General features: G+C 42.3%; 1 protein-coding gene across 1 annotated transcript; it reads left to right on the forward strand.

The window, feature by feature from the left end:
• Positions 1-1,444: 1,444 nt before the first annotated feature.
• On the forward strand, positions 1,445-12,557 carry LOC311598178 (macrophage metalloelastase-like). Its single transcript, XM_084783129.1, has 10 exons — positions 1,445-1,608; positions 2,694-2,947; positions 4,037-4,185; positions 4,339-4,464; positions 6,980-7,141; positions 7,535-7,667; positions 9,185-9,318; positions 9,797-9,956; positions 11,510-11,613; positions 12,126-12,557. Exons 1-10 carry the CDS (start codon positions 1,519-1,521, stop codon positions 12,224-12,226), a joined length of 1,413 nt encoding a protein of 470 aa, XP_084639255.1. The 5' UTR covers positions 1,445-1,518; the 3' UTR covers positions 12,227-12,557.
• The last annotated feature ends 4,913 nt before the right edge of the window (positions 12,558-17,470 follow it).

Raw genomic sequence — 17,470 nt, forward strand, 5'->3', positions numbered from 1 at the left:
TCACCCCTAGGATCCATGGGCTGAACTCAGTGTTTCAAAGGGTTGCTTTCTCATGCTCACACTTCCTGTTAGGGGCAAAGGGAAGGGGCAGAATAATAGTGGGCAGCTTTCCTGTCACTCTCTGTCCCCGCTTAACTGTCACAAGGGGCATAAGGAGGTTAAAGGGGATTGTTCTCCTTTCAAATGGAACAGCTAGAAATCAAGCCCAGAAAATGAAAGAGGCAAGGACTGGTAAGGACCCAGGTATAGTGTAGTGGGGGTGGGTGGGGGTGGGGTAGGATGGGGGTGGTACTCTTTCTCTTCCTATCTGAGAAGAGTCCAAACCTCTAAAAGCTTTAGGAAAAAGGAACAGATGAGAACAAAGCACAAGACACATATAAACCGTACTGGATGTGCTGTTTTGCGTGATAAGCTAAAAATAAGTGTTTGTTTGTTTCTTTGTTGTCTCTGTGTGCATGCATGACACAGTAGGTGTTCTCACCTTCCACTGTGCGTGTTCCTGGAGGTTAAACTCAGCTCATTTGGGAGTAAGGGCCTTTGCCTGCTCAGTCATCTCACTGGCCCCTAAAAAATAATTAAAGTCAACACTAGGATGTAACTAGTAAGTCCCAGTCCGGGGACATTGGAGGGAGTTAGAACCCACTCGTATACCTATGACTCTCCGTACAGACGCTGCCTGTGGTGTGTTTAAAGGAGTGTTGAACACAACCTCTGCCTACATAGCAGCCTCACTGCAAAACTCTGCTTTGGGAGTTTTATTCCTTGACTTTTTAATGTTTCCACTCTTTGAATACTTTATGGTCTGAGGGGTGGAGATATGGAAATGGTACAGGTTGGGTTGCTGAGCCCAGGTGCCCACCCGAGGCAGCATGGGAGATAAGGAAGAGAGCTCCAGAATCTTTCCAGACACCTGGTGTCTGAGATCTCCATCCATGTAAGGACCTCAGCCTGCCCATAGAGCAAGCATCAAAGCAGACGATGATGAACTTTCTCTTATATTTAAACAAATATTTAAAGTTGTAAACAAATAAAGAATTCATGTATACTAGCAAAAAAAATTTTCTTCACACATTCTATTAAAATTTACTTTAAAGCACTTCATCTATAATGGGTATTTTAAAAGTATTGTAAAGAGAATTGCATACCAAGTTTTCCAAAACATCACTAATGGGGTTATCTTTATATTTTTGGTACACTTTCAGTTGTTGTTTGTTTTGTCTTACCTTCATTTATATTAAAGAATGTAGAAGCTAAGATTCACTGCTCATTTGGAAGAAATATGCTAGAGATGTCTAGGTGAGCGATGAGTTAGATGGTGGCTTGACCCGCTGTTAGTTCACATGATTCTGAAGCAAAGCAAAGGATGATATCAACTCTGAGTCACTTGGAGGATTTCATGGTCACAGATCCTGCCTAAAGGGTTATATAAAGTGGGACTTTAAGGGAACTTGCAGTGAGAGAGAGAGAGACAGAGAGCAGATTGAAGAGCTGGCCTCTGCTGAAAGGCATCAGGGCACAATGAAGTTTCTCATGCTGATTGCGGTCTTACAGGTATCTGCCTCCAGGGCCGACCCTGTAGACCCTGTGAAGGAGGTAGAGTTTGCTAAAGTAAGTACTGACAGGCTTGCACTGCTCCCTCCAGGCTGTGTCTGTAAGAGCTACTGTATTGGCAAGTGTTATTTTGAAGAGGAGATTTGATTTGAAAATCAGTATAGGTAGCTGTTTTCTTTTCAGCTAGAGGATTATAAAAATGAAATGATGGTTTTGAAAGAATGCTATTAAATTAGTGAATGATTGTACCATCTACAAAAATCTTTGGTTAAATAATATTAGCTCAATATAATTGGGTTACATCTGATAGAGTGTTGTGTGTCGGTCATCCACCCCATTTGTCTTTTATTTGTAGAAGCAATTTAGTGTCCATTAATGATGGAGATTTGGACATTGCTTAATCCTTGTGGTCATTTCAAGTTGCTATGATAGTTCCACATGGTGCCTCCATGTTCATTTATCTCAGACATTTATTCATAAACAGGTTTAAATAAGGTTTGAAGGGAAATCTTACCTTTCTTAATTAAACAAACTTGAGCTCTTATTTTCTAAAGTCAATTCCATTCCTTTTTGAGACAGTGCCTTGCTGTGTTGTCTAGTCTGGTCTTAAACTTGTGGGCTTAGATCCTTCTGCATCAGCCTCCTCAGCAACTGGGTCTAGTTCCTAACATTGCTTTGAGTTTTAATCTACCCACGTTTCCTACTGTGACAAAACTTTCCCTTGTGTGTGGACCAACCCCAGATCTGTTAGCATGCTAGGCAAGTGCTCAACCACTACACAAACTCCTCAAGCAAGTAAAGTTTGGATGCCAACCTAAATGGTTTAAGCATCCTATCAATAAAGAGTTTGCCACTTACAGTGCAGCCTTACACACTAGGTGCTAAAATGGCTTCTAACAGACTAGAAGCAAGTCTGAAGAAGCAGAATAATAGATATTTTTCCTGGGGGGATTTACAATGTTTTAAATAGTATAGGAAGTTAATTTTTCCCTCCTTGTAATTGCTTCTCTAAATAATAATAATGTCTCCTGTGATTAAAATAACTGGTTTGGGAACAACAGTGTGGTGCTGAGCATGTTTTCAGGGTTCCCAACAGAAATCTGGCTGCATACAGTTGTGTTCAATGCTTGTGTTTTGTCTAGAGGTACTTGACACACTTTTATGGCTTTGAAGATGACAGAAGTCCAATGGCAAGATCAAAAACAAAAACCAACAGAAACTTTCTAGGAGAAAAAATCCAGGAAATGCAGGAGTTCTTTGGGCTAGAAGCAACTGGGCAACTGGACACCCCAACCCTCATGATAATGCACACGCCTCGATGTGGAATGCCAGATGTAGAGCATCTTAGAACAGTGCCCTGGAGGTCAAGGTGGACGAAACGCCACCTCACCTACAGGTAACATCAGTGTATGCCTTGGGGAATTCTTGTACTTCCCTGTGGGTGTGGCTTCTAGAAACCAGAAACATTTAGCTACAAAGTTGCTAAGTCTGTGAATTGTTAGTACAAACATACTCCTTATCTCCACACTGGCCTGATGGCTCAGTGGAGAAAGTGTATGTCAAACAACCATGAAGATCAGAGTTCAGATTCCAAGAATCTGTGTAGAACCAGACAGGCATGGTAGCTACCTGTAATCCTGGTACACGTGAGACAGAGATAGGTGATTCCCAGGGCAAGCTGGCTAGCCAGACTAGTGGAATCAGGGGTGTTTGGTTTTGGTTGAGAGACATTGCCTCAATAAATAGAGTGGATCATGATAGGGTGTGAGTCAGCTTCACACCTCTACATGCATCCACACACTACATGCACAACCCTCACACACCTTTACATGCATTCACAACTACACACATACACACACACACATTTATTATCTCTATGAGGTAATTTGATCACTGAGCAGAGCAGAAGAGCTGCAAAGAAACAAAATAAAAACTGAATTAATACAAATAAAAGACAAAAGTCTGTATATTATTAAAGATGAACAAATGCTGAATTTTGGTGCCGTGGATATTTATGTCTATGAAAGTAAATGCTTCACAATAATTACTAGTAAGTTATAAATAAGAGGAAATTAAATTACATTTTGATTAATAGGAAAGTTTCCCAAAAAGCTGGGGTGTGGTGGCATATGATTGTAATCTCAGAACTCAATAGGCAGAGTAGGGCAGATCTCTGTGAATTCAAGGCCAGCCTGGGCTACAAAGCAAATCCACAACAGCCAAAGCTACACAGAGAAGCCCTGTCTCAAGGCCCCCAAAACCCATACAAATGAGAGAGAGAGAGAGAGAGAGAGAGAGAGAGAGAGAGAGAGAGAGAGAGTTTTCCAAAGAAAAAATGGTTTTGAAATTCAACAAATTTTCCTCACCTAGATTGTCAGTTTGCAAGGAAGTTCTTCCTGCAGGCATGGATGCAGAACTGAGAGACTGGAAAAGTCAAAATTAAGCAATGGTGTCGTATTTGTTTCCTTCTCTTTCTCTAACACAGGATCTTTAATTACACTCCTGACATGAAGCGTGAGGATGTTGACTACATATTTCAAAAAGCTTTTCAAGTCTGGAGTGATGTGACGACTCTGAGATTCAGAAAGATTTACAAAGGCCAGGCTGACATTATGATACTTTTTGCATATGGAGGTACGCAACTTGAACTTCACCTGTGTCGTTCGTCACCCTGTATGAAGTCATCATTCACCGTCCGATGCCACCATATGTGATGCCCTGTGTTGTTGTCGTCATCTTTCATGTGCCAGATGTATCTGAATAATGACTTTCTTTCATTTTGAAAAGCTCATGGAGACTACAGTTCTTTTGACGGCAGAGGTGGTACCTTAGCCCATGCTTTTTACCCTGGACCCGGTATTCAAGGAGATGCACATTTTGATGAGGCAGAAACCTGGACCAAAAGTTATCAAGGTAGGAGAGAGAGATAAATGAAAACTAACATGAAATTTAAGATAGGTCATTATCTCAAAAGAATATATTCTGACAAAAGATTATATTATAGTCTGAAATAAAAATTCTAATTACATTTGCCTCTAACTCAAATTTAAGATTTTATATATTTAGTCCATTTTTCCTTGCTGTAAATCAGGGGTGTTGGATTGTTTATGGTAGAGATCCTCTCCAAGGGTCACCAAGATTCCATGAGCAAGTTTTATATAGTAAGCTCTTGAAAAAGTATAAGTTGCTAATTGGGTTTTGACCAGTAAAACCTATAAACTTAAAAGCAAACACTGACTCTGTGTGATTCGTTGTATGTTGACAATTTCTTAGTTTCACAGTGACCTGAAAAGATAATTGTAGAAAATTTAGAGATCCCACTGGAGAAATACAAGCTCACGTGTAGTCATGGAGCCTTATGTGATCTTTGGATACCATTTTTAGAATATCCAATCAATCACTTTCCCACTCAAATAATGGGGAATGATGTTACCTTATTAATTATTACTATTGTTATTATTGGAGGCAATCTACAGTATAAGAAATTTGAACCCATCATCTCAGTAGCTTTTCTAATATCTCTTGGAAACCCTCAGTTATGCAATTCATCCATGTGGAAAACAGGGAGAAATTCAAGAATGTGGTCTGTCCACTCTGAACCCCCCCCTTCTCTGGCTGGTTTTCCATGTGATGTATAGATATATTTTTCCATATCTCATATCTACCAGGAAGGTAAACACATAGCCTAAAGCTTCGAGTCTGACATATAGCCTAAAGCTTATGATTTTTTGATAAGGATATTTTGAAGACTGTAGAGGTACATCATGCATGGTTTAGTACTTGCTGAACTACTAATTTTCAACCAGATAGGCTTAATGGGCCTGAGTTTTTCAGGATTATTTTGGGACCGGCTGTAAGCTTTTCATAAAGTGAGAATGGGCCGTAGAAATGCAAATCAATGCAGCTGCTCTCACCTAAGCAGGAGACCAAGCAAGAGTTGGTGGCAAGTTTGTGCAAAAGCAGGACTAGGTCATGTATTATTGGCTCTTGGACTTATTTTTAAATTTATTTGACTCTTTTTTTTTTAAAGGTGTTTTTGAAAATTCTGTATGTGGCCCAGGCTGGCCTTGAACTCATAGTCCTCCCAAGTCATTTTCCCGAATGAACGAATGAATGAATGAATGAAATCATTTCCAAGTCCCAGGACTCTATTCTAACTTTACTGTTTGTCAGAATTTAGTGTCTAGAAAGCATCTTTTACTAGGTTCAGGCACCTTAAGGCCTGAGAAGTGTAGCGCACTCCACATCCTCTCAGGCACCTGCACAGAAGCCACTGTGCTCCTCAGTCACATCAAAGCACCAGCAGCAAGGCCGAACAAACAAGTAAAGTGCTCGAGCTCATATCTACAGCCCAGCTGCTTTTTAATTACACGTTATTAAAAGTAAAGTGGTGCCTTTAATTTTATCTGGAATCAGGTGTAGAAACGTTCATGCCAGAATGTATTCCATTTGTCTGCCGATGAGATGGTCCATAATTGTAGACAATTTTGGCTCCACAGGGACATTTTCTGACACTCTTCATTGAAAACAGAAGTGGTTATGGGTAATTCCAAAGAGTGGTGCAAGTAGAGATCTCTAAATGCCTATAACAGAGAACTGCTCTGGCAACACTTGCAAAGCTTCTAACGTCAACAATTCTGAGGCCGAGAAATGCCATTTGAGAGAGTGGGGAAACAAGCAAAGGGAGATTCTTAAATGCTCCCTTTTAATGTGTTAGGTGTTGTATTGTCTTCTTTAAAACGGCAAGGCAATGGGCTGGAGAGATGGCTCAGAGGTTAAGAGCGCACACTAACCTTGTAGAGCCCCTAAGTTCTGTTCCTAGCACCCAGGTTGGGCAACTCACTCTTGCCTGTATCTCCAGCTCCACACAGACCCAATGACTCTGGCCTCTGCAGGCACCTGCACTCATGTGTCACAGTGGGGTGATGCTTAGCCATTAAAGGGTGGACTGCTATCACATGGGTGGAACTGCGTTATGTGTAAAAAGGTCAGTATAGGAAGATGATTACCCCATTATCTCATTCATATTGAGACATGAGAAAAGTTCATCTCATCAATGTTGAGAGCAGAATGGTGATTGGGAAGAAAGGGAAGGTGTGAGTGGGTAATGGTTGATCCATTGACACTAAATTACGCTTGGTACCATGGAGGTCTGTTCTTGGCACTATGGTGCAGCCATGCAACTATAGACAGCAGTAGTGGACTGTTTACTTCAAAAGGGTGGAAGAATGGATGATGAGTATTTTGCCACAAATGAATGATATGAATTTGAGGAGATAAATAAATGCATGCTGTCTTGAACACTATGCAATGAGTGTAGACATCAGAACATCATATGGGGACTATGAACATGTACAATTTGGTGGGAGTTAAACAAAAACAGATAGTCTATTTCACAGTTTTATTCTTTTACCTTGTTTCCTCTTAGGCACAAACCTGTTTCTTGTTGCTGTTCATGAGCTTGGCCATTCCTTGGGGCTCCAGCACTCCAATAATCCAAAGTCAATAATGTACCCCACCTACAGATATCTTGACCCCAACGCATTTCGCCTCTCTGCTGATGACATACGTAACATTCAGTACCTCTATGGTAAGCTGAACCTCATCGTTTGCCATACAATTCCAAGCACTCTTATGAATAATGCCACATCTAGGTTTGGGAAACTTTATTATCTCGTTTTGAGCCCTCTGTGTACATGGTGAGATAGGCTGCACAAGCACTGTCTTCATTTGGCCTCACATTGGTAGAGTTTTCTAACAGTGTCACCACTGCTCTGCTGACAGGGGCATCAGAGAAAGGAAATTCAGTTATTCTCTTCCGTCATGCTACAACTAAGGGTGTCAAAGTCCTCGGGGCATGCTTCCTGTGAATTTCATAGGAAACATGATGCTTTGAATTTTCCATTAAGAAGCAGAATATTTAAAATGAATAGCTCTTCCCCTTACAAAGTTTCCCCAAATGAACATCAAAATATATTTTCAGGAGCCCCAGTGAGAAACCTACCCTCAGCAAATCCTGGCACTCCACCGTCAACTGTGTCAACTGTCTGTCACCAAAGTTTGAGCTTTGATGCTGTCACAACAGTGGGAGATAAAATCTTTTTCTTTGAAGACCGGTATGTTTATTTATTTTATCTAACCAGTGTTGGGGGCTGTGTGGTTACATTTGTTTATCTTTTGTCTTTCTCTCAGGAAATATTTTATATGATGTAGATAAAGTCTGTAGGGCAGACACTTGGACTTGAGTCTCAAGTTGTGGAGATATCTTAGATTTGTTGTTGCTGTTTTAAAATTTTTTTATTTTTAATTTGCTCACTTTACATCCCGATTGTAGTCATCACATAACCCTACCCGCCCTCTCTCATACCCCCTCCCTCCCTCCCCTAGTCCTCAGAAAGGGGAGCCCCCTCCCCTAGCATCTGACCTCAGCCTATCTTGTCTCATCTGGACTGTCTATATCCTCTTCCTCTGTGGCCTGGCAAGGCCACCTCTCCAGGGGGAAGTGACCCATGAGTGGGCACCAGAGTCCATGTCAGAAGTAGCCCCTACTCCCCATGTTATGGGACCCACAAGGAGATTGTGCTCTCTGTCTGTTATAGCTGAGCAGAGGGTCTAGGTCCACATCAGCTCCTAGATTTTTGAAGCAGGGAACTGCATGATGCTGCTTGTGTTGACTAGAACACGTATGTGTGGAGTTAAAAAGCAGGAAATGGAAAAGCCCAGCTATTTTGTCATAGGTTAAAAAAAAATGATGCAGTCTCAGTGGCTGCAAGATGGTTCTTTTGGCAAAGTGCTCAGTGTTCAAACACAAAGACAGGAGTTTAATCCCCAGTTACCACACAGAAATGTCTGGGCACAGCTGAGCCCACTGGAGGCCCCAGTGCAGGGAAGGAGACTATGGCTGCTGGGGCTTGCGGAGTCTGAGCCAATCAGAAAGCTCCAGGTTCAAGGAGAACATATGACTCAAAGATAAGGAAAGAGGCCTCCACATGTATGTGCACAAACACACATACATATTTATGAAACACACCCAAACACACACACACACACACACACACACACACACACACACACACACATACACACACACACACATACACACACACACACACACACACACATACACACACACACACACACACACACACACACACACACACACACACGTCTGGGATTAAGGCTTTGAAAAGCTCCTGGGTAGACTTCTTTGAGCACATGGAGAATTCCAGAATGACTCCCATTTTCTGAGTCTTGGAGCAGAGATGGAGGCAGGAGTTGGGCTGGGGGAGGGCAGTGGGGGAAGCTAACGTGTGGGAGCTAGGACAGATGCTCCCATTTTGAGCTGATAAAACAGCAACTTCTTCCATGTACAAGCGGCTGACAGGTTGGGAGTGGACTCGAACCTCAGACCCCTGAGAGTCCAGATCTGGGTATTTCTGCTTTGGGTTTTCTGTTTAAGTCATTGTAGTTATCAGAACTGGTGAATATTCACAGTGCTCTCACACAGAAACTTATGTAATAGAGTGCAAAAACAAAGAAATACGGAACCATTTCACAAGTTCCTTCCATTTGTGTTTTGAAGAACATGAATCTACAGCAATTTCTCACACCTACTCAATGTATTTCACATCAGATTCCTCTGGTGGAAGCTGCCTGGGAGTTCAGCCACCAACGTTACCTCAATTTCTTCCATGTGGCCAAGCATCCCATCTGGTATTCAAGCTGCTTATGAAATTGAAGGCAGAAACCAACTTTTTCTTTTTAAAGGTAACTATAATGCTTGGTTCTGCCACCGAGAACACTTTATGAAGAAGAGTAGGTAAAGGATGCTATGCCACCTCATGTACAGAGACTAAACCAAGGCTCTACACTTTCATACTCTTGGCTATGAACTGTAAGTTAACTGTACCAGCCCAACTGTACAGGAAGTGCACATCTTCAGGAAAGGCATATAAAATATGAGATAATGACACTTTAAAAAAACAAAACAACCATAGAGCCACAGGAAGTAAGGCAGTGATTGAGAACAAAAAACAAAGTGGGGTGACATTTCTCAGTGACAGAGGATCTACTTACCATGGATGGAGCCTCAGGTTTGATGTCCCCACCCCTAATCCCACCCCCAGCACAAATAAGGTAAAACTAATTTTAGAACTCTACGCAAGAGAGGTGTACTATAGTAAGCCAGTGTTTGTACTATCATTTTGGTGAGAGTCTGTTGTGCCTTTTGTGTTTGCCCTCACAGATGACAAGTACTGGTTGATTACCGACCTAGTGCCGCAGCCACACTACCCCAGAAGCATCTATTCTCTGGGCTTCCCTGAATCCGTGAAGAAGATCGATGCAGCTGTCTTTGACCCATTTCGCCTTAAGGTCTACTTCTTTGTAGATAAACAATATTGGAGGTGAGGTCCAATGGTTGGTACTTTGTTAAGATTTGTAAAAACAGGCACAGAATTTTCCAGAAGGCAGATTTTCTATGAAAGATACAAATACCTTTGTCTTTCTTGGGAGAGGCAGCAGGAGCACGTGAGTCTGAAATAGCCAAGCTGGTCTTTTCCCTGGGACTTTGGTTTCTGATATAATTTCATCTTGGGGAGTGTCTGGACTCCAGGACTCCTTTCTATAGTCGGTGGACCCACAGACAAAATGATGATGCTATCCTCTGAGTGACAGAGAGCCAGAGGGAGGCCAGCAGCTCATCAGAGTGGCTGTCTGGTTCTGCCCTATTTCCTGATGATGAAGGAACCAGGATCGTCCCTCTCCTCTCCTGAGGAAGACAGTCCTGAGCAGCACTGTTTGCATTGCTTCACATAGACGTAACAGAATAGACGAAGATAGTAAAGCCTCTGTTTTCTTTTTTTAATTAATTTATTCATATTAAATCTCAATGGTTATCCCCTCCCTTGTATCCTCCCATTCCTCCCTCCCTCCCATTTTCCCCTTACTCCCCTCCCCTATGACTGTGACTGAGGGGGACCTCCTCCCCCTGCATATGCTCATAGGGTATCAAGTCTCTTCTTGGTAGCCTGTTATCCTTCCTCTGAGTGCCACCAGGTCTCCCCATTGAGGGGACATGGTCAAATATGAGGCACCAGAGTACGAGTGAAAGTCAGACCCTACTCTCCACTCAACTGTGGAGAATGTCCTGTCCATTGGCTAGATCTGTTTTCTTGAATACTTAAAATTCAACGTGTAATTTCAACTGAATGCCACATATTTGTGACATAAATTGATCTGCCAAGTTTAACCTTGCTTGAGAAACAGGACTTGTGGTTTCACCTGATAAGGTTTCCTGGAGAGGAGACAAAAAAGGTATAACTTACTGTAATCTGATATTTTTAAATTTTGTCTGACTTTTACACTTCCAAGAGACCAAGACATTTCCTGTTCTAACCGCCAGAGATCTAGTGTCAGGCAAACAATGGTGGAAGAACTGAACTGAGTGAAAAATGAGATAACAAACATGTTCAAATGTCACTTGGAAGTCTATAGAAAACTTTCCCCTCAGGACCCAAAGGAACTTCATGGAGAAGCAGGGCCCTCACTCTCTGGTTTGGACATGATGTATGATGTGTTTCGCTTTTCCTTTCTCTCTAGCATCGATGTTCAAAACCCTTTGACCCTGCGGCTTTTATGTCCCCCTTCTTCTTTGCCATGGGGGGCGGGTGGGTATCATTGATTTGTGTCTTTCTAGAAAAGGTTTGCAAAAATAGTAATTAGCAATTAAGTCGACCCTCTTCAGTGCCAGGCTGCATGGGAAGGACCTGAGCAGCAAGCAAGCACTGTGAGGGCGGGAGATTGGAGTCACAGAGCTCAGGTTCAGACTTCCATGGTGACGCAGGGAGAATCAACCGTTTCGTCTTTGAATTTTTCATCAGTAGATGGAGAACGCTGGCAGGGCTCTGTGTGATGACGCCCACCTTCTCATCCTCCTGCCGGCTGCTTTCTCCCGCAGGTACGATGTGAAACAACACCTCATGGACCCTGCTTACCCGAAACTGGTTTCCTCACACTTCCCAGGAGTTATGCCTAACATCGATGCAGCCTTCTATTACAAGAGTAAGTGGGCTCGGAAGATACTAGCAATCATATTTTAAAGTACAACAACGCAGTCTGGGTTCGGGATGGGGTGTGTGCTGCTCCAGTTTGTGGTGGGAATATGTTCAACTTCAGCCTGAACAAACTCGCCGGCCAGTGCTGCCCTGCAACGATACAGCCCACATTGTGTGAAATGGGAAATGTGCTGCAGAAATCCCCGTTTTGTCCCTTCCTCTCTCCTGCTGACCAGACCAAGATTCAAAAACAAACTTGACCTCTCCCTAGCCTAGTCCTTCTCCATGACCCATCCCGCTGTGCCTGACCTAGACCCTGTCCTCTCTTGAGACTTCCACCCAGAGAGCGAGTGGCTGAGGGTCGAACAGCAGAGCAGGCAGGACATACTGCCAAGGCTCCCCAACACTGACGTTTCAAATCACACCTTTTGTCGTCTACATAATCGTTTTAAAAACAGCTCTACGTTTTAAAGAAACACAAAGTAAGAATTAAAGAATGAATTTTTTTTTCTATTTCAGGCCACTACTACTTTTTCCAAGGAACCTACCAGTTGGAATATGACCCCTTCTTGCATCGTGTCACCAAAAAGCTGAAAAGTACAAGCTGGTTTGGTTGCTAGGAGTGCTTTCCAGTTCTTCTGTTTCATAAGTACTTACTACATATGTACTGTATGCTCAGGGTGTACTTACACACCAGTAATGTAACATGAAATAAGGTGAGGTATATAGGCCACAGATGAGTGTTTACACAGAAAAAATGCTTTTACAAAATTTAACCTGTCTGGGCAAACCGTTTCACTTGATTCTATTCTTAATTTTGAAAGCAGAAGCCTTCGAGGCCAACGGGATTCTCTGTAACTTGTTTTCCAACAACTTTCAAGCAGAAAAACTAGGAATCCTTCCCTGTCCTTACTGAAATGTAAACTTACTATTTTCTCAAATAAATTTAAAGAAGATATTTGGCTTTTAATTATTTTCTTTTAAAAAAAAATTGATGTGTGTGTGTTTTGCCTGCTTGTGTGTCTGTGCACCAAATGCAGGCAGTGCTGGTGGAAGCCAGAAGAGGGCGCCAGATCCCTAGAAACTGGAGTTACAGAGGGTCCTGAGGGTCCTTGAAGGGGCTGGGGATGGAACCTGGGTCATCTGGGAAAACAGCCTGTGCTTTTGACCACTGTGTCATCTCTCCAGCCCTAGCTTTTAACATTTTTTTCTTGAAAAACAGAATGAATGTTGAAAATAACCCTGGACTTCCAAATAAAGTCTTTCCGTGACTGTACCAAGGAGTCAATAGAGATATGACAGCTAGAAAAAGTTGCAGCCTGGTCTACATACAGAGTTCCAGGACAGCCAGGCTGTTACACAGAGAATTGTGATCAATTATGTACGAATGCCTGTCTAATCCCAAGATGAGAAAGCACTCCCTAGCCTGCACGTGACTCCAAGAGTGACTGAGGAGACAGGAAGAAATGGGATTTCTGCTCTTGATGGATGTTTTGTGTGGCTCTTATTTTGCATCAGAAAACAGGTTGTGCAATTGCGAGGTGACCTTACAGGGAATTAAGTCTAAGCCTCCTTAGACACAGGAGGGATTGGGAAAGAGACAACACGACAAGCCTGTGTTCTGACCTGCCTTCCATCAGCTTCCTGTCTTCTGCGTTGTGCACGCAGTAGAGTTGTCACTGAAAGCTTATGGGTTTGTGAAATATGTACGTATTTCACAACGTAAAAACCAGCTGATGTAAGCCAGCCGTGGCAGCACACACCTTTAATCCCAGCACTCAGGCAGCAGAGGCAGGCAGATCTCTTTGAGTTCAAAGCCACCCTGGTCTGCAAAGAGAGTTCCAGGACAGCCAGGGCTATTACACAGAGAAGCCCTGTCATGAAAAAGCCAAAACCAAGCAAGTTAACAACAACAAACTGACTGATGTTCCGACCGTGACTCACAGCCCTTCATAGCAGATGATTATTTGGTCATTTTTGAAGCATGAAAATAAACAGGAAGGATATGGGATATGAGTGTCTGGGATCATGTCAGAGACACATGAGGACTGTTTGAAATGATTTTGGAGTGGGTGGCCTAGCGACTGCATCCCATCATGGACAGGACATCACTTTATCCTTAACAGGACAGGTGCTTAGTGCTGGTTATGAATTTGCACTTCCTGTACATAATGCTTCTGCCCAAGCTATCACCCATGGACTTACAGAACACCTTACCACCACTGTGACAACCCACCCAGTACTGTTTCTGTCCAGGGAACTTGCTTTGAAACCAAAGTAGAGTAGGTACCAGTAGGCCCATGCTGATGTCCATGGAATTCGCTGACCTCATCATGTGCCACGCAGGCCCAATTAGATCGCTCGCTTCTAGGGCTGCTGTAAGTCTTCGATTGACTTGTAGAATGTTTTTCTTTTCAGTGTTAGAGACTGGAGCCAGGGACTGTGCATCCTAACAAAGCACTTTACCTTTAAGCTACATCCCAGCTGTTGAGATTCTGAAAGTTTTCATTTTGCCAGTTTTGTGCTGGTGTTTTTGATGCATTTATGAAAATGGATATTTTGATTGCCCCTATTCAATCACCCCAGGTGATATGGCTCTTAAAATTATTAATTTTAGTGTTGACGGAAAGGAGATATTTAAAAAATCTTAAGTTGCTGCTAATATTATCATAATAATTCTGTCAACATACTCTCTTCAGAAAGCACATTTTAAAACATGATCTAGCTGACTCAATAGCTAAAATATTTCCTTAAGTCTCACTGCGGCAAATGTTTCCTGAGCCTAACAAATAAAAGCTCTTCAAAATCTTGGTGGCTTTGAAGGAGAAAGAGGAACCAAACATTTGAAAACTTCCTATTAATATTTAGGTGGATTCTATTAATTTAAAAATTCTAAAATGATCCTTATCTAAAGGCATCTCTGCCACTCACCCTCTAAGACCTTCTTTGCTGGCTGCACTTTCTTGGTTAGCATGAATATCCTCATGTTTTTAAGGCATTATGTACTGCCTTCAGGCCTCTATTTTTTACTTTTAAGAAGCCTAAAATGTTTTTAAATGAATTATTTGGGGGGGGAATAGACATTAAAAATTTGTTTCCTGTTTTTGCTAATTGTCTTCTATTTCGAAAAATTCAGTAATTATCTCTTTTGTAGTGTTTTTCTTAATCGTTTGATTGTCTTCTTCTGAGATCAATGAAAAAAATCATTTATTCTTCATCATAGCCCCTTATTTTTTCAGCCTCTATTTTGGTTCTTCACTTGATCTTCACTTTATCTTACTCCGAATCTTCCAGGGCCAGTTTCCACATCTGCCTTCAAGCTTTGCAGCGGTCTTTTCACTTGCCTGTAGTCAACTCTTTAAGAAATATGTCTTTATTTGTGCATTTTCATGTATGTGTACGCGTATGAACCGCGTACACGTCACCATGTACATGCAGTGCCTGCAGAGGCCAGAAGAGGGCATCAGATCCCCTGGAACTGACTACCGGTGGTGCTGGGAACTGAACTTAGATCTTACTTTAGAGTGACCAGTGTTCTTAATATTGAGCTAGCTCTCCAGCTCTCCAATTGGCTCTTTAACCTGTTCATTCTGGTTTTACATTGAGCAAAAAGTGTCCTTACAAAATTTCCATTTGATTTGTTTTCAAAACAGATTGGTCATGTCTTAGCTTTTTTGTTGCTTACTCATCTTCGTGATTTTTTTCTTTTACTTTTTTATATTTTAAATTCTTCATTATTGGTAGGGATTTAATAATTAAAATAAGTAAGAGCCTCATAGATTGAGTTCAATGTTTGCTTTTCTTTCTTTCTTTTTTCTTTTTTCTTTTTCTTTCTTTTTGTGTTTGTTTGTTTTTGTTTTTCAAGACAGGGTTTCTCTGTGTGGCCTTGGCTGTTCTGGACTCACTTTGTAGACCAGGCTAGCCTCAAACTCACAAAGATCCACCTGCCTCTGCCTCCCAAGTGCTGGGATTAAAAAGCATGCACCACCATGCCCAACACAATGTTTGCTTTTCAACTGACTGCCACTCGTAGAGTCTTGTTCCTTTGTACTTAGAGAAGCTTTGTAAGCTCATTAAAAGGTTTTGTAAAATTATGTAGCTCAGAAAGCCTTATGCTTATGGCAATGCACCTGTCTCATCCTTATGAACACTAGGACTACAGATGTGTGCCATCATGTCTAGCCTTGGTTTTCCTTATTATGTTTAACACTGTTTCTGATGGGAAGGGCGGGGGTGGGGGTGGAGTTCATAGAGACTGCCTGGCCTCTTTTTTAAAACTCTGTAGTAAAAGGCTTAGTTGCAAATTCTTCCCTAACTTGCAATTTGTTTAAGTTCAATACACCCAAGGTTCTCTGCCACAAGCTTCCTCCTTGGGAAATTCTCATTTCTTCTTGGCTGGGTACACACTCATGTTTAATTCAGTTTCAGTTCATCTTGTGCACAGACATATGTGCCTGCAGAAGTGTGTGTGTGTGTGTGTGTGTGTGTGTGTGTGTGTGTGTGTGTGTACCAGAAAGCCCCTGAGACTTCCATGCCCACCTGCAAGCCCAGCAATGCCCTGCAGGAGTTTCATAATGATTGTTTTCCCTCTTAGAAGGGCCCTTCAGAGTGTCCCATCGCCATGCTGCAGTGATGATGTCTTTGTCTTTTTCCATAGCAAAGCCATTGAGAGGTAACATCAGTGACTGGTGGCACAGATGTCCATGACACTAATAAATTAGAAGATCGTTTTTTGTGACTCACTATGAAGCAGTAGGCACATTGGTTGATATCACATCATACAATTCTGATCTGAAGACCGCCATGGGTGAAGTCCTCAAAACCTGGAAGGTACTCAGTGGAGATTGACTCTTCCAATGCAAACTTCTCCTTGATCTAAAGTATTTTCTGCTCCCCTTCTTCCCCAGTAATACAGCTCAGAATTAAGTGAGGGAAAGTTTCTCTTCAATAACTGCATTTACCAGCTTAGTCTGTGGGTGTGCCTTCATTGTTCATTGGAAGAAGGCAGCACCATTTTCTGGACAGGTAGCCCTCTACTACATAAGGAATGTAGCTGAGCACACGCCTAAGTGATCCATGTGAGCAAGCTGGCAAGCAGCATCCTCTGTGGTTACCACTGTAGGCCACAGCATGCTCCATGCTTACCACTGCAGGTCGCAGCATCCTCCGTGGTTACCACTGCAGGTTGCAGCATCCTTCATGGTTACTGCTGCAGGTCACAACATCTTCCATGGTTACCACTGAAGGCCACAGCATCCTCTGTGGTTACTCCTTCAGGTTGCAGCATCCTCCATGGTTACCGCTGCAGGCCGCAGCATCTTCCGTGGTTACCCACTTCAGGCCCCTGCCGGAGCTCCTGCCTGAATCTTTCAGTGACAGACTTTGGCCTGGGAGTGTAAGCCAAATAAGCCCCTCCCTCCCCAAGTTACTTATGGCTATAAATGTTTTGTTTTAGCAAGAGACTGACAATAGGAGGTTCCTCTGCTGATACCCTTGTATTATGCAGGAACTCTTGTGGGGCAGGCAAAGGATCCAGTGTGTCCTCCACCATTGTCCCATATTTCCTTCATAACACGCCACACCCAAGGTTATAGAACCACCACCTTATCTTTGTTTTTATACTTCTAGATATGTAATTTTCAGTAATAATAAATTATATTCTAAGGGCCTATATAACTTCTGTTATCACCACTTTAAGACTAAACAAAAAGTGCTAGATCTGGGCCTGGACTTTATCTGAGTTGGTTAGTTGGTTACCACAGGCCTTCGGCAGGCTGGCAGGGCTTGCCCCAGTGAGTATATTGACAACACAAGTTGGACTTGTAGGGGTTTTTTCCTTTCTTCTTCTTCTTCTTCTTCTTCTT

Source organism: Acomys minous (assembly GCF_964271855.1).
Source record: "Acomys minous genome assembly, chromosome: 5".
In the NCBI taxonomy this organism is placed as follows: domain Eukaryota; kingdom Metazoa; phylum Chordata; class Mammalia; order Rodentia; family Muridae; genus Acomys; species Acomys minous.